This window comes from Melospiza georgiana, chromosome Z (genome assembly GCF_028018845.1).
Source record: "Melospiza georgiana isolate bMelGeo1 chromosome Z, bMelGeo1.pri, whole genome shotgun sequence".
Taxonomy (NCBI): Eukaryota; Metazoa; Chordata; class Aves; order Passeriformes; family Passerellidae; genus Melospiza; species Melospiza georgiana.
The window spans coordinates 52,963,072-52,991,029 of NC_080465.1; the positions used below are offsets into that span (position 1 = coordinate 52,963,072).

Consider the following 27,958-nt stretch of genomic DNA (forward strand, 5'->3'; position numbering starts at 1 on the left):
ATCTGCTGTCACTTTCCTAGATAAAAATACATATGAAAATGGAAGAGTGGAAATTATGTATGAAATGTCCTTCCAAGAAAAATGCTATAATCTCAGTAAGATCTAGCTTACATAAGAGGGGCTACTGAAGTGCTGTCAACAGCTTTCAAGCACTCTCAAGTGAACCAATCTGGATTCAAAAATGCAAATTTGGCATTGGTAAATCACTGTTAGACACTTCAGAATAAAGTAAAGGAAGAAAGTGAAAGATGGTTGCTCTAGGACAGTCAGTTTTAATTCTTACAAAAAAAAAAACCAAACAACTGAAAAAGCAGTTTTTAAAAAAAATGTGCAAAAGTAATGTTCTTAAATGTGCAGTGCTGCCACTGAAGCAGAACTCATGAAGTGTGCCAGTTTTGGACTGCACATTTTGCATTGAGAATTCTGGGCTTTTACTATTTCAGTTACTGACAATTAAGTTGTGTATTTCCTTTGTATTGCAAGGCAGTGTTTGCTAGTAGTTGTCCTCTCTGCCTGTTGAATTCAGCTTCTGGCAAGCCATCATCAAAGAGGCTAAAAACGACATGGATAAAGGAGCTGGGAACTCAGTAGGAATTGAGTGTTTGAAGTAGAAAATACTTTTCAGTGTGAGCACCATGCCTAGCTGAATTGCAGGCTGCTAACAGCAGAGCTGCTATGCATTTGGCAGGGGCTGCACAAGCCTTAAAACACTGGTTCCATTAAAAACAACCAAGTTAAATTGTTGCTAATATGGTGCAAGGCAAGTCGTGTGCATTTTTTTTCAGTAAGAGGCATTTAGAAGACAGACTACTCAGCTGTCGTAGCAGAATATAGCACTTCACATTAATCCTGAGAATTGGATGAAAGTAAGTGTTGGGAGAAGTATAAAGGCTGTCATTCCAGCCTCAATAAGGAAGACATAAACTTTTAAGTAGAGTTAACTGTTTATCAATAGTTACAGAGGAAAACAATAACCTTCAATTGATTTGAAAACAATAAATCAGTTGCAATGTGTGTACATCCATACTTCTGTCCGGTCTCTACACTTTGTTTTGATGACTTTTGATGATTTTTGATGGGGTTTCAGCAGTTAAAACTCTGCACTGTTTAAGTCTCAAAGTCATATAAATTTTAGCCCTTTGCAAAGGCAAATTTTTGAAAGTAAATGTTTTAGTTTTGAGTGTGGTTGTGTCTCTGATAGCCTTCTCTAAAGCAGCTTCACAGCTCTTGCTCAGTCTCCTTTGAGTAGGTTGAGTTTGGAGAAAGATGACACAGACAATACTCTCAAAAGCAGATGATCTGTACATGTGCTAGCTTGGGTCGGGAAATAACACCTAAAAATGCAGACAGTTTATAAATATAAATGTATATAAACTATAAATGCAGTTTTCATGTTTTAAATCCTTTATCATTCAGTCCACTGTTAAAGGACACCATAGCTCCTGTAATCAGTGGTATCTGCAACTGGTTGCCCACTCCTTCCCTCCTAATCCATGCTTCCTACCTGATGGTGTAACTTCCCTCTTTGTGTATGTAAACACTATCAAGACAAAGTTTATAGGAGCAGGCGATCTTTAGCACTAAAGGAAGGTTTATGTGCCCATAAACTTGTTTGGGTTTTATCTCTCTCTTACTTTTATCTCCCTCAGTCTCTGTAAAAAATTGTGCAACTTCTTTACAAGCCTTGCTGGGCATACAGGCAGAAGCCATCACTGTGAGAGTTAACAGTAAAACCATTCCATGTATGGAGATGGACCTGCATGAAAATTTTTTTAGGAGATGTGCTCAAAAGACTTAGCCGTTCACAAAAATGCCAAAAGCAGGGGGACTCAAGTCCTCAAGTGGAATAAGCTTGCAAAGTTCTCAAGAATTTGGCCCCATGTTGCTAATACAGGATGACCTGGGCATGAGAATGCTGCAAAGCAGGTGCTCTGGGCGTGACGGAAGCCAGGGAACAATGCATTACATTAATTTTCTGAAGCTGGAAGGAGACCACTGGAATTAATGCGTGCTGTTCCCTGACTTGTATAGTAGAAGTGAGCATCCCCAGGAGGGCAGAACGAGCCCTCTGAACCTGTCCTGTGGTTCTATTAGGAGCGGGTACCTGAGAGAGATTTAGCAGCATTTCAATGTACAACTTCACCACCTCATTGAGTTGGTGGCATATCTTTGCAGCTGATTTGCATGTTCTGTATTTTTTTGTAATGACAGAACATGAATCAAAATAAATGATGGGAACCATGCTGGAGAAGCATTTTAACAGCACTTTGTTTTATACGCAAGCAGCTGCGGCTGCTGAGCATTTGCATGCACTGTGAGCAGCACCAGTGAAACTCATGCCAACAACTTCAAGTGAAAACTCCTTTACTCAATAACTTTAGGAAATAGATAAGAGGCTCTGACTACACTTTTTAAGCTAGAAATCTCCAGTGTGAATCTTTGGGAATTACAAGTGCTGGGTACTGCACAGACACACTGGCAGTATCTGAGCAGTGCTATTTCAGAAGGGCTACTGACAGATCTGTATAGAAAGACAGCCTGCACAAATTTCAGAAGGTGAAGGGCCAGATCCTCAGGTCTGACAGCTGAATGAATTTTCTTGACGCTCTGTCAATATATGGGAGCTGACGTTCACACTGACAGTCTATGATAACTGCATCAAGACTTTATCAGAGTCAGTTCAGTTTGAACAATGAGTCCAAAGTGTGTCATTTGCTCATTTCAGCTTTGTTTCTCATGTGCTTTGTTACAAGAACTGCTCCTTAGACCTTTAGCAGCACTATCACTCTCCAGTAGCAGTATCTTTGTTGTATATTTAAGAATGATTTAATGAATTATTTTCTCTCAAGCTTGATGGTTGGGTCATTCCACCTCTCTTTTTGGGAAGCTTACTGGAGGCAAGAACCAGAACTGGCATGGAAAAAGAGGAGGTTCTGGGGTGAACTTGCAGTCCCTAAAGGGACTTTAACAGAGCTGGAGAGACTTCTTACTGATAGGACAAGAAGAAATGGCTACAAACTGCCAGAGGGCAGGGTTAGATGGGATACTGGGAATAAGTGAGGGCGGGGAGGCCCTGGCACTGGTTGCCCAAAGCAACTGTGGCTGCCCCATCCCTGGAAGAGCTCAAGACCAGCAACCTGTTGTTGGCAGCAACCTGGGATAGTGGAAGGTGTCCCTCCCCATAGGAGGAGGTGGAATGATGTCACGTTTAAGGTCCCTTCCAACCCAAACCATTCTGTGATTTTATGGACTTATGAAATAGCAGGTTGATGAAATTACCCAAGAAGCTGAGTTAAAGCTGTAAGACTAATTAAAGCTATAAGACAAGATGGGGCTTTGAAATTTTAATGCCTTGTTCCATCAACAAGGATTCTCCTGTGAGCAGGCAAGAATAGATGAGGGAATCAATCTCATTCTAAGAGGAATAATGGACAGTGACTTACAACAGTAAAATCTTCAGGGGGTTGTACATCTATACCCCTATCCATGCAGATACAAGCATGCTTTGCCATGCACTAACTCATTATTCTGCTCCTGGGTTCACTTAAATGTCTGCACAGCCAAGGTATGAGATCAGTGCTGGCAGAAGAAGCTCTGGCTGTGCCAGAGAGTGTGGCTGCTGTTCATCCACCCATTGCCGAGAGGCGAGGTGAAGGCACTGCTTCTGCTCCTTCATCCCCTTCTCCATCCCTATGCATGGCAGCTCCCGGCTTCCCACCAAGACAATTGGGTTCATTAAGACAGAAAAATGCACTCATTACTAAAAAGCAGTTAAGAACTAGACAAAAATTTTCATCTTTGGGGGCTAAAAACGCCTAAACCCCCAGGTGAGATGGGCCATGTTGGTCACAGTGAAGCCACTCACCAGCATGCCACACCTGAGAAATTAATGGCACCACTCAGAGTTAACAGTTGTGCTGCTGACGCAAACACAGTTCTGGCCGTCAGTACCTGTCTCGCTCAAACTCTGCAAAAACCACTGCACTGATTTAGCACAAGGGTTTCTCTAACCTGTTATTTTCTCTTTAATAACGTTCACAAGCAAATGTATAGGGGAAAAAAAACAAGGCTAAGAACACAGTTCTTTCTTTCACTTCCACAATACCTTTACCAATATGAAGAAAAAAGGAAATTTCACAGATATGAAATTGCATATTGTCTCCCAAAACACTACAAAAGCTAATGGTTCTCTGTAGAGAGCATAAATGATGAATTATTTTTCATTAATACATTTAAGAGTTTTATTTTTGTTTTCTTTTTTTAAAATCTCTTCTACAAACCTCAAAAAGCCAATTCATAAAACTGCTGTCCTCTTGTTACTCTAAGAAGGCTCCTGCTTTTACTTTTCAGATAAAATATCCAGAATAATGTGGCAAAATAAACATCACATGTCACTGGGTTATTGTGAGTTGGTCCAGTGTTTATTTCCCAAGCCCTCTTCCACTCTTTGGAAACAGAGAGTTTTTGACTCTGAATGGACAAGTGGACTAAGGAAATGTTGGGTTCTCAAATGGTTGTGCTTTGAGCAGTGCTGTTAATAATGTATTCATGATTGAGCAGACATATCCAAAAAAAAATTATGTTTCTCAAAAAAAGCCTCAAGAACTTTTATCCTAACTCTGTCCAGCAAAATCTTTAAGTTGAAAACCAGATGTAAAGGGGGGAAAACATGCAACAGTTGCTGGATGTAGATTAAGTGATGAATTAATGTAGTTACCCAAGATATTTTTGCTTGTTTTCAAAAAGAACCATGTAAGTTTTCCACTCGTTAAAAAACTGAATATTTCTAAACGGGAACACACAAGTAGTTTTGGAATAGCTTCTACATAGTGACATGAAGCAGAGACAGCACTTTGTACTTTTGAGTGCTCTCACCAAAAGAAACCCTCTGAGGAGATGAAGGTGCATTTTTTTCCTCTCTTTTCCATGGAAGCATACTATCAAGGGCTACTACACATCTTTATATTGTCTGAGGGCTTAGACAGTGCAAATATTCTGTGTTTTGTACACTCAAAATCTCAGAGAATTTGACAGTAGCCCACCTTATATAAATAAACATAAATACACGATTCAGAGCACAGTCTGTAAGCTAGCCTATGCTGACTATGTGATTTCTACTTCTGTGGAACATTGTCTTCTTCTACCAGAATCTCGAAGTTCTGGCTTCTCTCCCACTGTGGCAAAGTTAAAATTTCATTATCTGCCCAAAAGTAAAGAAGCAGGAGAAAATACTGAAAAAAATGTGTTTGTGAGGGAGGGTAAGCAGCATGATAGCTAACCCACAGAGAATGGTGGGAGGGAGAAGAAAATTATTTTTCTTGCAATACAGCAAATATTACCTAAGGGGGGAAAAAAAGGCAGAACTTACTTTGACAAATACTGGCCTGAAGTGATATTCCTCTCTTCCGTGTCCATGCAGTTCATCGTACTTGGAATGAGAGCCAGCTCAGGCTGGATCATGGTGGCTGCTGCCACAGCCCTGGCCACCAGCTCCATGGCATCCTGCACGTAGTGCTCGAAGACCGACTGAGTTGTCTTGCCGTGAGCGATGAGACCGAGGGGCAAGCCTTCTGTCCTCAGCTCTTCCACGTTCTGTGAATCCCCAATAATCCAGTGCAGCTCTGGAGGCATTACACCAAACTGCGTGGTTATCTCAAAAATCCTCCGCGTTTTCTCCATGTCACACCCAAACATCACCATGGTCGACGTCGTGTCTTTGATGCTCTCCAGGTAAAACTGCAAGTAGTTCAAAAGGTCACTGGTTGAAGTGAGGTTTGCTGTGATGTTTATAATGGACCCCAGGTGGAACTTGGAGCTCTGTTGTGTGAGGAAGAGAAAATCTGTGATGTTCCACTCCTCCTGGCACAGCATCAGGCTGAAATTGTACCAGTTGTTCATCGCGAGGATCGAGAAAGTGACATCAGCATCAGAACTCAGTGAGTTTTCTAAGCTCATCTGCAGGTGAAGGGGGTTCTGTGGTTATAAAAATGAAAGACAATGATCAGAAATATACTGGACACAAGCTAATGAGTCTGATTAATTTTTATACTCTCCTTTAGTTCAAAGTGACCACCTGCCAATCAACAGAACTGTGTGAGCAACAGGAAAATTTACACCCACCCAGCCTAAATGGACTGTGATTCATGGGCTTCCTCTGCTAGTTTGACTCAACTGCAGCAGTCATTTATGAGCCTGTTTCTGAGAATATCTTCTTTCTACCCACTTGTCCTTTTGGATTTCAAAGCATTCTCAAGCAAAGATTTCCCTGCACCCCTAACAGTGATACGAAAAAGTATTTCCTTACTGCTCAAGTTCAGCCCATTTAGTGACCCATTTACAAATGGATGCTGAAAGGTTCATTGGTAAACAATAAAAAAAAAAACTCCCTCAGTTCTTTTTATTATGGCTCTTTTTTTTATGTGTGTAGTGGGGGGATTTTTTACAGACATATGAGTAACCTAATCAAATGGATCACAGTCTACCACCAAGGCACATCACGTACTACCAACAACACAGGACAAGTTACTCAATGCACAAGAGGTTAAGATACGCAGACTCTGATTTCTGAGCTGGAAAACATTTGATAAATAAGCATTTCACACTCATTTTTTACCATGTCATTGATGCTATTATAGAACTGGACCCATTATTTTTCCCAGCACCATTGCCCTTGGCTTTATCTTTTCCAGAAAAGGAAGGGGGATTTGAGGCTAACTCCTCTGTTCTCTTAAGGTGAGTAGTTATTATTTGATCATTCTTTTCCTTTACTCTCATTCCTGTCTTTTCCCTGGTCTTAAAAATAATTTTTTATCTACAGTTTTAGTAAAAAAGAAAAGAAGTTAAAGAATCCAAGCAATTTCTGGCATTTGCTATGAAAAAATTCTATGCCCTACAAAAATGTTTCTACCAGGCTTTCAGCTAGCATATTATATATTACTCCAACTTTTGCTTTTCAGTTGAGAACTTGACAATCTTTCCTGTAGCTTTCCTAAAGAAGTTGTACCACTTTACACTGGCATTCAATTCCAGCCATGAGGCTGTCCAAAAAATGTCATGTCTGTTCCAGTGCACCTTTTGGTCTGTGAGATCTTCGTTGTGACTTTATGTCAGCATCTGCCTGTATTCATGTCCACTCAAATTGTATATTACCCTACACAGGTACCTGGATTTTATCTTTTTATCCATTATGTTACTAAACACTTTAGGTCAGTTCATCCTTCTCTTATGTTCTCAGTAGTTAATGTGTATTATGTGAGGGATCGAACCTTTTCAAATTCAATAAAAAATGTCATTTTGGTTTTAAAAGTACTTTAATGATAATGACAGGCTTCAGTGTGTATGGATCTTAGAAATGTCATTCTGAATTGAGAATAATATGATAATGGGTCAATTTACACTAGTTTTATTAAATAAAACCCTGGGCACTCCAACACAGATGTAAGGGGTGAAATCACAAAAAAACCCCCAAACCCTGAAGAGCTATGTACTGGCTATAAGCAGCAGGCCCATTGTGTTAACTTGCAGCTACATGAACTCACAATCTGTTTTCCAGACAGTTTAAATTCAGAGCTTGATAAAAAGAACACTGTAATTGAAGATGTTCTCAGTTCTTTTTGTTATCTCTTGGGTTTAGTACCTGTGGCCCTTTTTTTTTTTTTTTACCGAGATGCAAGAACAAGCTAATTAAACAGAACCGATGCACATCATGTACTGCCAGCAAGACAGAAGAGGGATGACTCTTTGATAAAGGATAAGTTACTCAGTGCACAAAGAGCTCACCTGTGTAGAATTTCTGAATTCTGAGCTGGAAAACATTGCCTACTAATTAAAACACACAATAAGTTTAGGAGGGAAATAAAGCACTGTGCATAGAGGGTTTGGGAAGCTGGCTTGAATAAGCTAGTCCCTGCAAACTGAATCACAGCAAACTTCTTTTCTGAGGTTATGAGATATTCATGTAAATTTACTCCAGTTAGTCTCTCACTGGAAATAGATGGGAGTAGAAAGGATTTGCCTTGTCCTCTTTGTCCAAGATTAGGGAGAAGTAGAAATATTTTGTACACAATGATTCACCTCCCATAGGCCAAACTCTGCAAGCTTTAGTTAATCCGAGTGTTAATGCCAGTGAGAAGAAATGTTTTTCAGTATACACAGAACAGCCTCTGTGCACATACAAAGGACAGCACACAATCTGATCATTCCTCTGCAGGGAGCAGCAAACACCTTCAATATTTCAGAAGGATAACATCTCAAGCACAGTACTATGGCATCTACCAGATGCAGAAAAACAACCAGAGAGTGACAGATGTTTGCAGTAACAGCTGTGTCCATACTACTGCACCAAACAGCCCAGACAACAAAAAACAAACTGGAGCTTTTGTACAGCTCACCCTATCCTGGGTCTGGTTTTGCCACCTGTCATACCCAGACCATTTGGGGAGTAAGAGTATCCAGAACATCCCAGCAGGGATAAGACTGTGTGAGCACTGTCTCTCCACCTCACCCAGCAGGGTGAGCTCTTTGAAGATCTCTATGTCCTCATGCCAAACTCAGCGCACATGTGCAGTTTCACAAATGCAAGACTGCTTCTGCTCCTCTACTGAACCATTCTTCCTGTATTAGAACACTCTGAACTGATGAAAACCCACACCCAAAGATCACTGGACATTACCCTGGGCCCCCCAAGCACACACAGTCCAGAGAACGTGGAACTCTGCCTCAGGGCCAGAAAAATGGAAGCAATTTTACCCAGCAATGCAGGTGAATGCAGTTTCCACCTGACTGGGAGTTCTCAGGTTCTTGCAGGGCTGGACTCTCCCACAGAACCACATCCACAGCATTAGTGCTCAGGAGCTCCAGCACTGCGATCCCTGCCCTATGTTCAGCACACCTGGATGTGTCAGCACGGCCTAACAGCCTATTCCCATGCTGAGACACTCCTCCTCCCTGAACAGAGGTGTTATTTGGGATAACCTGGCTTGGACTGAGCCTGCGTGTAGAAGGGCTCCTCAGAGCGAGACCATCTGTGCTTCAGCCTCACATCACCTTCAGGAGCCCACAGATGCACTGGCAAAAGCACTTATCATCACTGTGATTTATTAGCTGCTAAATTCCCTGCTAAGATGCTTGAAAGATAAACATTCAGCCCTGAAAAAGCAGCAGAGTCTCTCTTCTCTACTAAGAGTATTGGACTGCAAACCTGTCTTCAGAATTTTTCTGATACAATAGCATACATAAAATTTAGTCACCAGGCATTACTTCTGCTAAGGTTTCGGCTCATTGTCTCCGCACACCATAAGAACATCCCTGTAGGTGTTGGGGAGGAAAAGTAATCAATGGTTTCCTTTGTACTGGGACTGAGGGAAGGGAATGCTTCTTTGGAGATATTTGGATTTTAAGCCTTCCTAATTATATTTTGAAAGGTTTATTTCCCATTTGTATGGAGGTTGCAGTTGAAGAAAAATACACAGAAGTCACATTTCAGTAGAGAGCCTTTGATATTATAGTGTTCTTAATGCTTTTACATATCTCTTGTTGATTTGTCTCTCTTCAAAGTCAACAATTCCTGCTTTTTAATGAAGAACTTCTACAAATTATTTATTAAATAATTCAGTGGTAATTGCTGAGACAGTGTAATTTCACAGAGAAGGTTCCTGACAACTGAAATGATAATTTAGATGTGTACAACTTCATGGTAATAACAGAGAACAGAGATTTATGAGATTTCATCTGTATATTGAACTCTCCTCCACCCTTATTAAAGTTCTCAGGCAAACTCCTTCTTTACTTCCCTTTGAAATTAGCAGAGCTTGACTATTTCAGTTAAAATGACAATTAAAACTCACATGAAAATTCAGTTTAAATGTCTTTGACTTTAAGCTGCCATTGAGACTGGTGATCTACCCCAGTTTTTCTTCAAACTACACAATTTAACCTTATTTGAATAATGCTAATTGCCGTCTGTTTTGTAATAATGTGTTTACACAGCGCCATTAGCAGAAACATCTTCTATGTCCACGAGTGCTTAATTTTTTATTGGACGTCACTAACTCCTGTTTAATAAACCAGCCACGACCACCTGACTTCACTGTTTACTCGGCAAAGAAAAGACCTCGAACCCTTAATTTCTGACTAACTGCCTTTGGGTCAGATGCTGACAGTCTTTCCACTGCCTTTCAGTGGGCTCTGGACCAAGCCATTCATGGAACATTAAGCTGTACACGGTCTGATGTGTCTCTTCTCCTGCCCATCAACAGAGACCGTAACTACTGATTTGCTTTCTGTATCCCAACCAGAGCAGTTTTTACAGGTTTTTCCCTTTGCCTGAGACACCTGAGAGAGCAGGTTCATTTAGCAGCTGAAACACGGTTTGCATTTCATTAATGCAGCACTTTCCAGGCCTCCATTTCATCAGTCTGCAGACCCACCCTTGTAAATCTTGTGAGCACAAGCGCCTGGAGCTGGGCTGACTTGCACCCTGAAGGATCTGGTCATTTATCCCTTCAACCGAATTTGTAATGCTAATTAGGCATAGTCACGGTGACATTTTATTTGACATTATAATAGCTTCATTAGCAGAGTTAAAAGCATAGATGTGAACATTGTTTTGCTAACTGTGTAAAAGTAAACAACACACAGAAAATATTATTCCCCTCTGACTCTTGGGGAAAAGGCAGTGCTTACACACACACACACACACACACACACACATACATATATAAATATATACATTTTTGATAAGAAACACAAAGGAGAAAACAGGCTATATAATCAGATCAGAGAAAGCTCCACTGAAGGAAAAAACCCTCCTGGCTTGCAGTGCTGCTGTGGGGACTCACAGCTCTGAAAGAGAGCTCAACAGCAGCTGTGAGCAAACTGATGCCACAGATTCAATCCAGGAGAACTGGTTTTTTCCATGGTTGAAATTAGAAAAATTTAAGCCTAAAGCCAAATTCCTTAAAGTCTATGGGCACTTCCTCATTTCATGCTATGAGAAAAGGTGCTAGGAAATGCTATTTTATTTTTTTATGTGTGCTGCCTCTGCTGGAATGGCAATACTTGAAGAAGGAGTTTGTGCTGGCAGCTGATAGACTGTGGGAAGTCCTGCCCCCTTCCTGACAGCTGCGAGGTGCCCCCTCTGCACCACATCCCAGACCCTGCCCAGCCCATAGGGCTGCTCCGGAGGGAAGGTGAGCTCCTCTTATAGCAAAAAACCTGCTCTGCCCTCAGAACTTTGTTGCTTCTGCTATGCAGACTTCTGGTTCTCTGGGGAAGAAAATCCCAGACCTGCTTTGGACCAAAAACCTGTGAGATGATGTCAGAAATTCCTGTTTCCTTCTCTTGTCCATCTGTCTCCTTATACACCCTTGTTTGACCAAGACCGTAATTTCAAAAAGGGTTGGTCCCCACACTAAAGACCATTTTTTGCAGAGGGTTTAAATGCTCTGAAAGAAAAGCTTTCTTAGACTAGCCAGAGCTATCCTGATTCCTGCAGTAAAAGAAGCCTGGCATCCATCCAGGCAATGCTTACATGTAAATCCTAAAAATGCACTGACTGTTGATTTTAAAAATCACTATACCACAGGAGTTAGCTTAATTTAAATTTTGACTTAGTTTGTCTTGAAAATTATTTCTTTTATTAGACCAGACAGACATGACTTGAGGTTGCTTTCTCTAATGCTACACAAAAATACTCCAGACTAATCTGAATATGTACAGCTCTCTCTACAAGGTCATAGAGGCAATGTAAAATATGAACTTTCAGCTGCTCTTGGAAAGTAGGGTCCATTATTTATCTGAATAGCCACTTATAAATTATCCTAAGTAATATAAGTAATATTACTTCAAAAACTTCAAGGTGTTCTTTGCTTCAGCAAAAAAAAAAAAAAAAAAAAAAAAAAATCCAACATTCAAAGTTCAGTGAAGAACATTTCATACAGATCCAAAGGAGAGAACAGTTTTCCCTTCCCTAAAATTTCCCTTTATGGTTTAAAAAGGGGGCATGTACAGACAGACCAGGGAGAGCTGTGCTAATTCTCCATGATGTTTCTTTAAAATGGCAACACAATTTGGGTGGGAGGAAGTGGTGGGTCCATGTCTGTGGTGTTCCCTCCTAGCTGCCTAGAATTGTCATCAGTGTCCAAAAAGCCCTTGCAAACATTTGAGCAAAAGCTGCCAGGTGCTGTGTGTGGAGGTCAGAATGGACTACGGAGGGGCGTGAGGACTTGCCAGAAGGAGCTGCCCCACTACAAGTCTTCCCACACCTGTAAAGAATACAAACCACAGTGGCTGTTCCACTAAGAGCATCTTTTGGGGCTCCTTCTGATTGCCACTATGGGACTGGATAGCTGCAATATGGTGTTAAGAAGAATTTAATCCTACCCTTAAGAAGAGACAGCATTCTTCTGAATCAAAGGCCTTCAGCAGACTGTTTAGGGATGTCTGAGTGCTTTTCTGTAGAGAAGCACCTCACAAGCACTGGTGCTTTGCACATCCTGACTTTCAGTCCAAATGGATCCATTTCAAAAGAGTTCTGAAGCAGGCAGTCTTGAATTTTCCACTTGTTATTCATGCAATGCACAGGGGAGGGGCTTTTCCCCCCAAATTTTTGGTTCAAGAAATTCAGCTTTTGACAGCAGCAGAGCCAAACCAGCAGCAGCACATTGAAGAAGATACTACTTTAACTAAAGTTCTTTGGGCTGGCTGGAATTTGTCTCCTTGCTCCTCACATCCGAGGCATGATAGAGGAAGACTCTGTTGTTGAAAAGAAATTTTGGTAACACACTAATGCTGCTGGTTTAACTTGAAGAAAACTATTTAGGCAGATACAAGGTTGCTCTGTGTGCGTGTGCGTGTTTGTGTGTGTGTGTGCATGTGTGTGCGTGTGTCTGCTAATGGAAGAACTCTCCTTAGCCTTTTAGCGTGATTCCCTCCAACACCAGATCAAAGATATAGCTGTGACCAGGCTGCAGGAATAAAATGTGAGTTGGATTATGGAGAGATAACAGTTTGAAGACTGATGAAATAAAAAGCAAACAGGGTTATATTGAAGGTCCCCAGAAGTGACATCACAAGGTAACACCATTGCCTGCACAGAATGACACCACGAGGTGCCAGGGCTAAAAATCAACACTCACCAGTGGTGAGCTACTGATTACTAGCAGACTGCAGCCTTGAGAACTGAGTAGAACGGGATTTACACAGAACAAAGGACAACTGCGCAGTGTATGAAAGGTACCACATGCCACAAATGTGGACATAAGGTAGAACTGCCGGTAAATGAGGAATGGGCAAGTAAATACAGTAGGCATGCAGACAGTGTATAGAAGAGAAATCCTGGAACACAGATTACTCGCCAGTCACAACCCCCAGCCCCCAAAACCATGTAGGCACATGTGCTCTGTCTCTCTAAAGACCTGGGAACCCAGAGAATGATCCTAGAGATGCAGGGATTCTAACTGCAACATTTTGAACTGAGTTGTTAATGAGAATGAGCTGTGGCACTTGCATAATTCCCCTGTATCATTGAGACAAACAATATCACTTTGCTAACAGTGCTGAGACCTTGATTAGGCTAACAATGAATCCCTGGCTTTGCACATAGGAAGGGTTTCTAAAGCTCACATTAGCTGAGAGCAATATTTGCTCGCATGCCTTGCTCTTGAGGACCCCTGCTAACACAGCACAAGAGCTGACAGGGAATTTGGCAACCAGGGCTGTAATTATGATGCACATTGCCAAGCACTGCTCCACACTGGGCTCCTTGGCACGTCACCCCTGCCAGGCTCCTCAGCATCAAGGGCTCTTGAAGCAGCACTCCCCCCATCTTTGCCCTGTTTCAGCAGCTTCCACCTTCCCATCAGTAAGATGGACATCCTGCAGCATATTGCTGGAAAGTGCTGCTTTTTCAGAGGCGTGACAGGCTGTGAGTACTCCTTCTGTATGACTTAACTTTTCTGGCATAAGTAAAACAGTGACTGAACAAGAAGAAATTAGTTCTGGAAGGAAATGGAGAATAAAAGAGAGGGTATGGAGAAGACTGATGCTGTGTTGGTAAAAGAAGTCTGGTCCCATCTTACAAAAGCAGCTATTGTCCTTTCTGAGATATACTTGGTGTACACACACAGCATTTAATCCAATTAGATTATATTCACCATTAACACCTGCAGCAAGGAATAAAATCTGATGGAGCACCATTTTCACTCACTAGTGCAATAACAGCATGGCTTGAAAGTGATTTCAACGCTTCCTGAGCATTTGCATTCCCCATACCCTCAGCAGCTGTGTCCCTGAGAAGAAGTTTCCTTCTTCTCTATAGTTTCCTCCTCCTCCTGCCTGTCAAAGAAATACCCAGCAGTGATCCACAGGGCACCCCTGGAATGATAGCTGACTATGGCAATATACAGCAGGGGAAATTGATGCTGACCCATGTCCCATTCCTCAGAAAGCCAGCACCAGCTCATCACTGCATCCTCTTCTGCTGGGCCTTGCTCCAGGCATGTTTCACAGGATTAATTTTAGCTACAAGGGCATTTTGTACTATATTGATTTTTTTGTATGAAAGAAAGCTGAGAATTAAGCTTGCAAAGCCTGATCTCTTAACTCTATTAAATGAGGCCAGGGTAGATTAAGTTAGTAGTTCATCTTTCTGAGGCTAGGCATTAAAAACATGGCTCTGAGGTGAATTCTTGGGTGTACGTGGCTTGGCTTAAAACCAGGATCAGAATTTAAGCAGCTTCACTTGAGGTTTCTTATTTAATACACCAAGGATTTAATTAGAAAGATGGGAAATTAGAAAAAAAAAGAGTTAAAATTGGCTCTCAGGGCACAGGACGAGCAGGGAAAAATAAAATCAAACATCTCTTTTAGAAACAAATACAGTTTCCATGTGATGGGATGCAGGCCGCTGACAAAGGGGATGGGCCACTGTAATGTGCTGTCCTGAGTGGACTTGAAATGCCTCTTGCTGCTGACCTGAGGCCCACAATGCTGGCCAGGGTCAGAGGGTCTCACCCTACACAGGCATCCTCAGCTCGCTGGGTACCTTTCACTAATCAGGCAGTGAATGTTCCTTCCTCAGCAGGGGGCAAACCCAAATAAACTGGGAGCTGTGGTGTTTTTAGGTCCTCAGCCGCAGACTTACTACCTTTCAACACAAGACAGAAATCTGAACTTTTGAAAATGCACCAAAGCCTAGTGGCTTCTACCCACTACAAATGCTTTAACCACTGCTCCCTACTTTTAATTCCCAATACTGACTTAAAATACTGTCATAAACAAACAAACAAAATCCTGAAAGATAAGCCAGCGTGTAGAAGTTTTGTGGACCTGTTTTGGAATTGCTTTTTCTGAGCATGCAAACCACAAAATCAGGCAAGATCCCGTAATCAAGAGGCGCCCACCGCCCGCCCCCAAAGGCAGAAGCATTTGAGTTTCCAATAAAGTGTTATAGCAACGACCCACTAAAGTGTGTGACTGCACAGAGCCCGTTACCAGGCACACAGGAGAGGAGGAGGAGGAGGAGGAGGAGGAGGAGGAGGAGGAAGAAGAGGCACTGTCTGGCTGTTGAATATAGAACTTGAGCAATCCAGTTTGAGATCCCTGCCTAATCTCAGTGAGCAAACCCTGCTGTAACGCGGGGATAACCCCCTACACAGGGCCCCTGGGGAACACACCACCACCAGGCTTCTCACCCATCCTAAGGCTTGCAGCAATACTCCACAGACTTTTACACAGCCACGGATCAGAGGGAAAAAGGGGAAAAAAACAGATTAAGTAATACACCAAGCCTTTGCCAGAAGCAAAATCTAAGGCCGAAATCTCCACTTCTTTGCTGTGCTAGACACAACTGCCTCAATATATAAAAACTATGGGAAGTAACGGCCATTTGTTTTATGTGTTGTTAAATAATTTGGGTATTTGCACCATTATACTGCTCTGGTGCATTGGTGTGTCCTTCCAGCATTCCACTGAAAATCCTCTCATCAGGACCCCATGTCTATGGGTATTTTGTGACTGTGATTTCCTCATTAGTTTAAAGGGAAGTTACTAATGGTCCACAGTATTCCAAAAGAGTCTTGGATACAGCCATGAAACAAGATCTTGCTGTAGTAGGTGCCTCAGAGGACAGAAAGTGGTTTACAGCTAGTATTATGGGAAGGTTTGGGAGAATGTGTCAAAAACTATCAGCCATCCCTGTCTCACTCTTGAATTTACAATGTGCAAGATCATCAAGTGAGCATTTACAGCTCCTACTTGTGACTCAATCTTCTGGGCTCATCTAAATGCCTGACAGAAAATACACAACACCTTCACGTCCCTACTACACACAAATACTTGCATGACTACTGCTACCAGTTTGGTCTCTCTGCACCTATCATAGTCATTTGGACCAAGAATGTGTGACTGCACAAGATTTGTAAGTCATAATGGAATATGAATCATACATATTAATCCCTCCTTTGAATCATGTTTAGATTCAGTGGAGCAGTGGTAACTGAGGCTTTAAGCAATGTGTCCATCCATAAATAACTCAGCATACTGCTCTTACCAGGCAAGGCCTTTCATGGCAGGCAAGTTCAATACACTTGTAGGAAAAAGACAGTCAGAAGAATGTGGACAAATTGTTGAGACATAATTAAATACCAATTTAACTTCTCTGTGAACAAAGTTTTTTAACCTACCTATTTATGTAAAAACTTACGTGTACTGATACCTTACATTGTTTGAGGGGAAAGGTTGTGGCAGGTTAACAGGGGTTGGCTTTGATTATGAGAAAGTAATGAAAGTAACAGCAACAATTTAATAGCCTGGATGTTAGGGATGGGAAGAATGCCTTGCAGCATGCAAATTATGAAAAAGGCCTACGAAATCTAGCTTTGATACTGGTTTTATCTTCTCTGTTGAAATTCCTTAAAATTTCCACTGCTTCCATTTCCTATTATGAAATAATATCTTATAATCTCCCTTAAAAATTAATGTACCTCCTCCTTAGAATTACATAGGGTTTGAAAAACCCTGTGACAGCTGAAAAGCCACTACACTCATTGCAAAGCACCAATTACCCAAGAACATTGGGCATTTAGTTACCTTATTAAGAGCTTTAGCATCTGCTTGGGCTGCACATTTCTGAGAGTCAAAAGGCTCCCAAACATTCTGAACCAAATGGATCAACAAACTCTTGTCTGTGCTTGAGACTCCTACAGAGGTACAAGACCGTTCTTCCTCATGGCTCAGCTCTCTCTGCCCTGATCCATGGATGCTACGCTCTCTACAAGTCAGCTTTTTGACCCTGAAGACAGCTAATAAACTATTCCAGCTGGCAAAGAGGCTCTCAGCTCTCAGAAATGAACTCTGAGAGTGTTTTGATGCACTTGGGCAGCCAGTGTTCGGGCTTGTGGGTCTTCCGGGTGTAGCTGGGGCAAACAGCATCTTTATTAGTGTCACTGAGAATCTGAGAGCATCAGATCAGTAATGCCAGCATAGCCTGCCCTCCTGTGCACTTAAAAACTTGTAAGTTAACTTGCAAGTGACTTAGAAACTCTAGAAACACAGCAACTGTTACTCCTCTTAAACAGCTCCTCAGTCATCAGAGCCACCATCGCTCCGACAGCTTCGCCAGTCCGGTGTTACCAAGACTAATAAACACAGTCAAGTCTAACACTACAAGTTCTACGGACTCGAAGAAATAATGACATTCATGAATTTAGCAAACGAGACAGAAGTTATGAATTTAATGATCTGGGAGCCAGTCTTGAGTTATGCAAAACGCACTGAGTTAGGTATTCACAAAATTGCTCCAGCGTAATTGTCAGCACGTGGATTGTTTGCAAACAGCTTGCACAAACTACTTAGTGTTAATCATTTGTTCCGTGACATAGTTAGTCATGCACTATTTCTGCTCCTTGAGTGGGTGATTGTATCCTCCTGAAGGAGAGGGTAAGAACCAGAGAAAATGAGGTGCACCCCGGGAGTTTAACACAGATAAGCGCCTCCGACAAAATATGGGAGCGTCACGTCTCACTAATCTCTGCAAGATGCTTGCATCTCTCCATCCCCATGCAAATAATCCATGATGACTCGGCAGAGTCTGGTGAACCAAAGCCTGGGGACAAGGAATTCGCAGCGACTATTTCTGGCACCGCGATTCTTTTTAACGCTCCGAACAAGGGGGAGTGTTGCAGAGGAGTATCTAATTCCCCCAGACAACCTGAGAGGAAGGGATGACAGATCACCACTCCTAAGAGTTTGGCAAGAGCTTGCAAACTGCTGTCGCTCTCTCTGCAGGAAACGGCACTGCTTCAGGGAGAGAGAACCTCCAGCAAAAACTGCCACAAAAAGAAAGTATGTTCCCTGAAGACACAGCAATGTCGGGATTTTATTTCTTTCTACATTTCAGCTTTCGTTGCTTACATGATGTTAGCACTTGAGTGCAAGTCTTGGTCAGCATAAGATACAGAATCATAGAATGGTTTGGATTGGAAGTCCCAAGGGCAGGGACTTCTCCCACTAGATCAGCTTGCTACAAGCCCTGTCCAGCCTGTCCTTAAACACTTCCAGGGATGGGGAATGTACTACAGTTATTAGAGCAATGTGCAGAATTACACACTTCAGTCACCTGGGATGGAACTAAAGAAAGTGAAAAACTATAACCTGAATAGAATTTTTTTGCAAAAAGCTTTGATACCCCAGAAGTGCTCTGTGAGGTATGTGGCAAACTGGAGTGAAAGAGACAGCCAGCAGTGAGAATAAAAGCAACAAAGGGAGACTCAAGAAACAAGGATCTTCTGTTAAAGGATGCCACAGCACCACAAAACATTTTCAGTGGCAGCCACATCAGTGTCACACTGGGCAGTCATTGCTTATAGACAGGAAACATGTCATGGGTAATTCCCTGGCAACTTTTAATCTTCCAGAGGAGACTTCTGACAAAGCCCAAGAATACACTGGACTTCTTCATGCCGGGACTGGTAGACCAGCAGCTATTCCAGTACTCAGTCCAGTGTACTTTCCTGTGATTTTAACTGTATTGAAGAGGAATGAATTTCCCTTTTGAGTCCCCTGTTCAGTGGTCAGACTGCAGACTCATTTCTCCTCATCTTACTGACAATAATAAGCCATTTTGCTGCTTATTATTCTCCAATAAAATTGTAATAATTTTGTATGACTCTCGGAAGACATGCATTTGCTCTCACAGTGCTGCATAATATGGATCCACAAAAAGATGGATTGTCTGAATTATTCTTGATCATAGTTAGTGAATTGCCTTCTATAGGATTTTAGGCAAAGTGGGAGCTCTCTGGTGAAAATAAGACAAATTCAGGTAAAATTAAAGGTTAGAGTTGACAGAAGTCCGAAGCTTGCTTATGAATATATTTTTATTATCACAGCAACAAACCACAGATCCTATTGGACTAGTTCCTCATTCAAAGCAAAACAATACCCCACTTAAATGAAGTCTGGATACTTTTTTTTAAGAATCATGCCAATTGCATCAGAAACAGCATGCAAGCACTCATACAACTGAAAATATTCACTTCAGCTGTTTTTGTTCTCCTCAACAAGAACATTTTCCCCTTTTCATGAACACTTCAGTAATCAAATTACACTAGGACAAATGCTTATAGAAAATGCACAGCAAAACCAAACACTTGACATATTTGCAAGTTCCAGATTCCATGTATATCACCAATTCCTGTGTTTATTGGACTGGGAAAAAAAAATCATGGGCTTAGTTAGACAACCAAAACTGTATCTCAAACTGGTCCTTACTCAAAGCTAGTGAAGTGAAAGGTAGTACTCCCATAGATGTTTTGTAAGGCTCTGGGATACTCTGGGATACCATTCCTTTGTTCTGGCTTGTTCCAGAAATTTCAGGTGGTTTTCAGACAGAGAAATAAAATGTCTGTGATTATATCAGATGTATTATTCACTGTGAATTCTCACTTCATTTTCCTCTTAAAGTACAGTTCTGGGCAGGAATGCAAGGGCAGTATGAGCTGGTCAACAAGCTCCTATTCCCTGTCAAACAGAGCATCTTTCTTCTGCTAATCATGTGGTACTGCTGCATCCCACCATGGGTCTAAATTTGCCACTTATAAACCTGTAAGGGTTGTGAACACCCCAGGAGGACATCGTGGCACAGCTCACTTCCACATAACTGCATGTTACATATTTATATGCACTGTCAAAATGGTGGGAAGATACAAAATTGTGTTTCACTGGAATCCAGCAGGCTGAGCTATTTATAAATAAGTGCCTTATTTTTGGTGCTCTTCAGTGCAGATGAACAGTGAGTGATGAGCAATTTATGTTGCTGATCATTTGTATCACAATAGAGCCTTGCAGTCTTTTCCTGCAGTTCACAGACTCTGTAAGTTCAGGATCTGTAGTATCCTACAGAGGAAAACAGGACCTCAGAACAAAGACCAGTGGGCAAGATAAAGAGAGGATGAAATGAGCATGCCACACTGAAAATGGAAGAGTAGATAGATAACAGAGCACCTGAAAAAAATATTTGAGCATTCCTGGGGATTCTGGGCATCAATATCCAAAACAGACCCACCACTCATCTATCTCTCAAAAAACTAACTCTCATTGTGAAGGAATCCTTTCCCAAGAGTACTCCACACTAAGGGATTTTCAGTTTAGATAATGGAAGAAAACATTAAACAAAATATGGCTTAATGAACATGAAATAAAAGTCTTTAGAAGAATGACATGCTTGGAAGAAATCTTAGGGGTATAACTGAAGTGAAAAAGGAGGTTTTAATTAACAAGCTTGTAAGCACCCTGTACTCTGTAAATAATTCATGTATATAAAAAGAGGATCATAAGGATGACTGAATAATCATAATTTTGCCTTCCCTGTGTTGACTGCTGATGTAAGATTCCTAATCAGATGCCACAGGAGTATTGTTAACCATACCAGCTACCCAGGATATTTCTGTACTGCCACATTGAGATAGGAACTTTTATAGAGGTGATTAATAGGTGTTTTTTCTCTCCCCATTATCTCTGAGGAAGAAACACTTATGCTATGTTTTACCATTTCCCCGGTCATGAACTCTGCAGCAGACACTTTCACAGACCACAGAATAATTTGGGTTGGGAGTGACTTGGACAGCATTCCATTCCAATCCTCTGCCATGGGCAGGGACACATTCCACCAGGCCAGGTTGCTCAGAGCTCCATCCAACCTGGCCTTCAACACTTCTAGGGACAGAGGATGAGACATCTGAAATTGTCATGCCTTGACACTTCAACAAAAAATACCACTGCTTTCTGCTGTAACTATTTACCTGTGTTTGCCTCAAGGCTGTCAGTGGGTATCCATTTGTTGCTTTTGTAGTTCATCACCTATCACACACAAAACTTAAGGAGAAGAAACCCAGGCACATAAACCTTTCATCTTGTTGCCCATCTAAGGCAGGGTAAAATCAGCTCTATAGCATTAGCACACTAAAACAATGTAAATCACAGCTAAAACACTTTCAGTGTATTCTCAAAGGAGGGCAGCTCCAAATAGAGGTCAGATTTGTTTTTTTCTCTTTTGACACTTACATTGAGTGCAGAAAATTCTTAAAAACAACTGCTGCCTTACAGAAAGCAGTTATGTATGAGTGAGCCTTACACACTCAGAAAGTGATAAATAATTATGCTTTCACCTAAAATAGCACCGGAAAATTATCAAACTGTGAACTCTATGATACCAACTTTTCATCTGGTTTGCAAAATAAAAAGATCTTTTTAAGCCAGTTTGAGTGAGTATGCCATTAAAATCAGTGTAATGCAACTGCTTTATCAGTATCATCATTGAGAGAGGCTGGTGCATAATTCAGCTGCTCTTTCTGGTTATTATTTGCTATGTCTAATAGCTCTTTCTTTGCAAAAAATGCAAAACTTCATTTTAAAATCTCAGTTGATGCTTGAAGATCTGTCTTGTCTTTTGACTCTGTCTCGAGTTAGAAAGTCTTGTAAAATGTCATATAGACAGCATGGGCAATAATTTCCTTCACAGTCTTAAAGAAGCTGGAAGTGGGATAGCATGCCTTCAGGGAAATACTAAGAGTTTAAAATATGCCTGTGCAGCACATTCATAGATTTTTATAATCCACTTCAAATACTTTCCACATTGTAAAACAGGCTCCGGAAATGATCATCATAGATGAAAGTGAGTGAAAAAAGAGTAATAAAAATACCGTAGAAAGAAAAGGAAAAAATGGTGGCTGCTTCTTCTGAGCTCCCCAGTGTTTGATTTTTCCTGTATAATAATAAGAACTGAGTGACCACAGTAATTTCCCCATTTCCTCTGATTCAGTGTCAGCTGAGGGTGCACCTGTGCCCACCTGTGCCTTCCTCCTCCACCCCCTCATCTGCAGCCTGTAGCCACCCAGGACGAAACATTTCAGATAAAAGTTAATTATCCAGCACTAAACTGCACACCAGACCTTTCCAAACTGCTGCCAACTGGAAACCTTCCCATCAGCTTCTGAGGGCTCCCCCACCTCACCATTCTTGCAGCAGGGAGCATATGACAGGTTCAGCATCATCTCCCCACTCACTGACAAGGCACTCAGAGCTTGCAGAGGCACAGGATGGCAGCCTGGCAGGGGGGATGGCACCTGCTTTCTCCTTGTACCAGCAGGGCATTCCTGTGCACCAGGGATGCAAGATGCTCATCAGTGCCTGCATGGACCCACACTGCAGGGAAATGACACACAGAGCTCAGGTCTGAGGGGTGAACATCAAGGCTGAACACAGAGATGCTCTGGAACTCTGTCTGCAGCCCAGTCCAAGTCTCAAGGCCAACTGCACACAAACTTTTGGTTGCAATGCCCCACAAGTGCAGCATGCAACGTTACAATGGCTGTGGTATGTCTGTCTCAGTCCTCCATGAAGAATATTACCAAGAGCAGTGTTATCAGCTTGCTGTGACAGCTGTGAAGCACTTGGGGCCAGGCTGTGAACTTCTGAGTCACACTGATGAGGAGCTCCTTGAACAAGCAGCTTTGCTCGAGTGTGACTCCCTTAATAAATGAATCATCCATCAGCACTGCCTACTCAAGCTTAAATACTTCTCCCAGTTCTCCTGCTACTTCCACCATCTGCACATCCTTTCCCTGTGGTGGTGAGAACCAATTTGGCTGACTGACAGGGTTTTGGGGAAAATGTGGAGTCTTTCAGGGCCAGAGCAGAAGTAAAGTACAGTCACTAATGTCCAGAGCTCCAATCCTTAAATCCCTGTGCCTGAACCTGCTCCCATTTATTAGGAAATCCCTGTTGGGTACCTACTGGTATAATGCTGCATGCATCCCAGTAACCTGGTGCTTTGAAATCCTAACTGGTCTGACCCTGGGTCCCAGACCATCATGAGGGACTCTAATCATAACTCTCAGCATGAAGTTTGCAAAAAGGCTTCCATTAATCACACGTAAATACACCAAGGCCTCACACCTTCCGCAAGACATCCCTCTGGCAACAGCAATAAACCATTATCTACATTTGACATTAATTCCTGTTCCCATCACTGCATCCTAGATGCCGGATTAATCAGTTTCCTGAGAAATCTGCAAGAGAGACAATGCATTTTGGGGGGGAGGGAATGCTTTTTTGGGCAAGCATTACTCACTGTAAGTAACTATTCTTAGCCAGGGATCAAGCCAGCCCAGTGAATTCAACTCTGATTTGGGCAAGCCATTCTTCTCTGTGCTTGGTGATTCCAGCTTTTTATCCAGTGCTTTCCTACAAAATTCAGTTCCCTTGTTTTTTGCTGCTAGAACCACAAAATATAAAGACATAGGGAAGGGCACATCTTTCTCTTCTCAGTTCAGCTTATTTTCTCCTTCTCTTCCCCTGCATCACTGACACATGACGTTTCCAGTTTTCTTGCTTCCTTTTCTTGTTTTCTTCCTCCTCTTTTCTCTGGGTGCTTTCAGCTCTTCAGAACAAACTCTGCAATGCACAGTTATTTGTATTGGTGTGAGATTTGATGCACTCTCATTTCATCAAATTGAGAAGACAACCCTTCCACTCTTTAAAAGCCCTTCAGTGAAAGGCTACAGAAACATGCCTTTATAGTCCAAGTCTTTGTTGGAAGGTAAATTTAGGTTTTTTTAAAGGAAACTGCTTTTTCTAGTTTTCTGCTGATTACAATAAATATGTTAAATTCTCAATGTGTTATGCCTGGTTTTCTTTCACATTTAAAAGTTGATTGGGAATCCAGAGAGGAAAATAATACAACACAATATAAACACTTTGTTTGAGGGCTTAAAACTCAGATCCAGCAGTAACTAGATCCAGCACAGTCTTAAGTCCTAAAATTATGTATTTTCAATATTTCATGGGTTTAAATAGTAAACAATTTCTTAAATATACCCTAAAGGAGAACTTTTTAAGGTAGTGTGTGAATTTAATCACAATAAATAAATTTAATAACAAATCACAAGATCTTTTATTGATTTCTAGTTTCTGGAGCTCTACTTTCACTGGCTTTCATGAACAAATACTTGGGGGAAATTATATTAAATACTCCAACTTACTTTTCTTTGTTAACAATCTGTTCAGTACAGTAATTTATGTACTCATATAGAATCTGACAACAGGTTGTCTTTAAATTTGTCTATTCTAGGCAAAATTATAATTTTTACTTAGTGGATTAAGCCAAGTATTCTTTGATGTTTCTTCTGATAATGCCTGTCCTTCAGCAAAGTAACAATCAATGATTTAACGCTGTCACAATTTAGTCACTCATCACTGACAGGAGTTTGTGCAGTGTGTTATGAAAGACCTAGCAGCAAGGAAGACGTTGTTTTGTGAACACCCAGAATAGAAAAAAAGAGCCAAACCCAAAATAAATATCATGTATGGCACTGAATTTGATGTTAACTCAGCTATTCTGCATCAAAGGATCAGCATGAGATAAGGAATGAGAAAATCTTGTTACTGGCCAGCTCTGAATGAGTGCTATCCCAGCAGACTTCTGGCTCTTTCTGTCGCCAAGGGCTTTAAAATTAAGAAACCTGAGGAGAACTGAAGTTAAACATTCTCACCACTTCCCTGCATTCTGAAAAGGGATTTTTTCTACAGGTTTGATTAACTGTATCTTAAACTCTTTAACTCCAATAAAGAGACTAGTTTGGGTGTTTTCTCCCTTTCTTTGTTCCATGCAAAGATTTTTGATAGAGGAAATATCACTGGGGTCTCTGGCTGAAAGAGAAGCAACTGGGCATTTGTTTGCACATCCTCTCAATTTCTGTCCTCGATTCCTCTCAAGACCCCTCTCATAAACCCTCCTGAAGTACACAAAAGGCAAGTGCCACACACTATTTACTCAGTGTCGGGTCAGGAGGGTCGCTGGCCACAGAGAAAGACTGAACACATATTCTTCATCTACACAGAAACTAGCACAAGCTCCCAATATCTGGACTAAGGCAGTTTGAATGACCAGAGCCTGCAGCCAAATGTGTGTGTTGCATTCTCTCCCTTGAAAATGGAATTATTAAAACTTTCTCCAAAATCAAACCCACTTTTCTGCAAAAATGAAACTCTGTCTCTGAGAAGGAAAGAAAAAAAGTGGCTCTGGGCATTTAGTAGGGCAGAAGCTTTCCCACATCTCTGTCCCTTTGCTGTAATTTCTGCTTGCCCTCACTGCAATGCATAGTCTGTGTCTTGCAGTCATTATGACTTCTGAGGACAGTGTATTCACAGTGGTACTCCTGTCTGTTTCCAAAAAGGCCTGCAATTCCTCATCCAGGCTGGTCTGATATATCTATAAATAAGGAAGCTGTTAAAAAAACCCCACTTAATTCCTCTAAAAACAAAAAATTAAATATTATAGGCAGTATCTTTTGACAGCATCTGTTCTGAGGCTGAGCTTGCTTTTTACTGGAAAATTCAGTTTAATTTGGAACTTTGATTTGGCTTATTTATTCTTTTGGCCCCTTCTGAAGTCATAGCAGTAATCAGTAGCACTGCAGTTTCAGTTCCTTTAAGAAACTAGGTAAAGCACAGACTGGCAGGGACTGATGATCTGCAATTACTTTATTCAGTTTAGTTACTCTGAGAAGATTCCTTTTCATGTTAACAGACATCAGAGGTCCTGATTTATCTGAAACCCACTAAAAATACTCCTTTGAATTCAGAGAACACTGCTGCAAAAATGACCTCCCCTGTGTTTCTGATACTATCACCAACAAAATGGATATTACGGGCTATTCTTCCCAGACTCAGCTCTGAGCTGTACTACTAGAAGCAATATCACTGAATTTATTTATGCTTCATGTTCTCTGGATCTTTTCCCTGTTCCATCCATGGGAAAATTATTAATGACATTGGCAATCTTGGAAACAAAAGATAAAGTGCTTCTCTTGATACAAACATACATAAGGTGACAAGCCTTGCCTCAGTGGCATCAGTGCTTATGAAGATGCCTTCTCCAAAATAATGAGCTGTCAAAGTTTCATTGCAATTTGCATCTGTGTTAGTAGTGAAGAAATCCAGCACTATTTTTTTCCCCTTGCTGAATGACAGTGTTAAATTGTTACTTTTGCTCATTGAGTGTGAAAATTTACTGAAATGACAGTAAAGTTGGAAAAGTAAACAGCATTTTTTCAGGTCACAAAAGCACTTGGATATATTGTTAGTGTACATTAACAATTAAATCACAGATATAAAATGAAAAAAGTGTGTCACATTTTACTCAATGTAGCCTCCCTTGAAACCAACACACTCCTGAACCTTTAGAATACGCTGTTGCTTTGTGGGAGAAGGAGTGCAGTACCACACCTTGTGGTGCCTGTTGTCTTGTGATCGTTCATGGCATGGGGAAAGACTTTGCTCTCTTTTTTTATCCTCAGAGTGGTAGAATTTAATGAGAAATTGATTTTTAAATATGTTTGAGCAACGACAGAACTTTTGAAAACATTGTCTAGGTATCTTACGTGACTGTAGCTGCCCATCTGTGGTGCTGTGTATTTCTTCTGATGTTACACGTCTGAAATATTACTGTCATCAAACACCACAGAGACAAGAGGCAGTATTGTTGAAATGTATTTAATTTCTGGATCTTTACCTTCCCTTTTATTCTATTGCTTTTTTCCATGTTAGAGGAGATTTGCTCCAAGATCAACTTGCTTTTCAATTACAGTGAACATTTGCCTGTTATAAACTTCTGCATGAAATAATGACATTAACATTCAGCAGCAGTACAAGACATTACATGTGTATGCTCTGTCCTGTTGTAGTGTGGAAAATGAGACTTTGCTAGACATTACTACCTTAAGATCACCCTAATAAAGGATTTCAATATTAAGGAGAAGCAGTATGACAAAGCACCTAGTGAATACTGGGTTTGTTATGTTTGCCATGCATGGTCTTCACGTGAACACAGTACAAAATGCCCTCCAAGGGCAAAACAAGTTTTGGGTCTGCTCCTGTGACTTTGTGGAAGGAAGATATCTGCAGGCACTCCTAAGGGCATGCTGCAGTGATTTTGTGGGAGGGAAGATGCTCTGTCCAAGCATCAGCAGGAGGGGTGATCCCAGGGATGCCAAGTCAGAAGCAGGGTTAGAAATCAGTCTTCTTTTCTTCTCTGGATATCTGCATGTTGGGCCTATCAAATCTGCCCTGTCCACAACGATGTCATGTATAACTGCCTCCTCCAAGATGGCCAGTCAGTAGAAGAACCAATATGCAGCTCCAGCTCTAGAGAGACAGGAAGGTGACAGGTCTGTGGCGTGTTCATCTCATGTCAGTGCTGGTGTGGGACCGTGAGCAACACAAAACTCCTGGCTGCCACAGAGACTGCCAACAACTCCAGGGACTTCTGGGTCCAAAATGCTCTTGGAAATCCTGTAACTCTAGAAGTATGCAAGGCAAGGCTGCTGTAGCACTGCCTCCAGCATTAGCCTAAGAATGGTATGTAATAAGTGAAGATACGAAAAAAACAGTGTTCAGAAAG

At 41.4% G+C, this 27,958-nt stretch overlaps 1 protein-coding gene across 1 annotated transcript in view; it reads right to left on the reverse strand.

The window, feature by feature from the left end:
• GRIN3A (glutamate ionotropic receptor NMDA type subunit 3A) overlaps positions 1-27,958 on the reverse strand; it is a 67,712-nt gene that overhangs the window by 36,947 nt on the left and 2,807 nt on the right. The window contains exon 2 of the mRNA XM_058043541.1: positions 5,369-5,973. Coding sequence (XP_057899524.1) covers positions 5,369-5,973 — 605 coding nt within the window. The remainder of the gene's footprint in view (positions 1-5,368; positions 5,974-27,958) is intronic.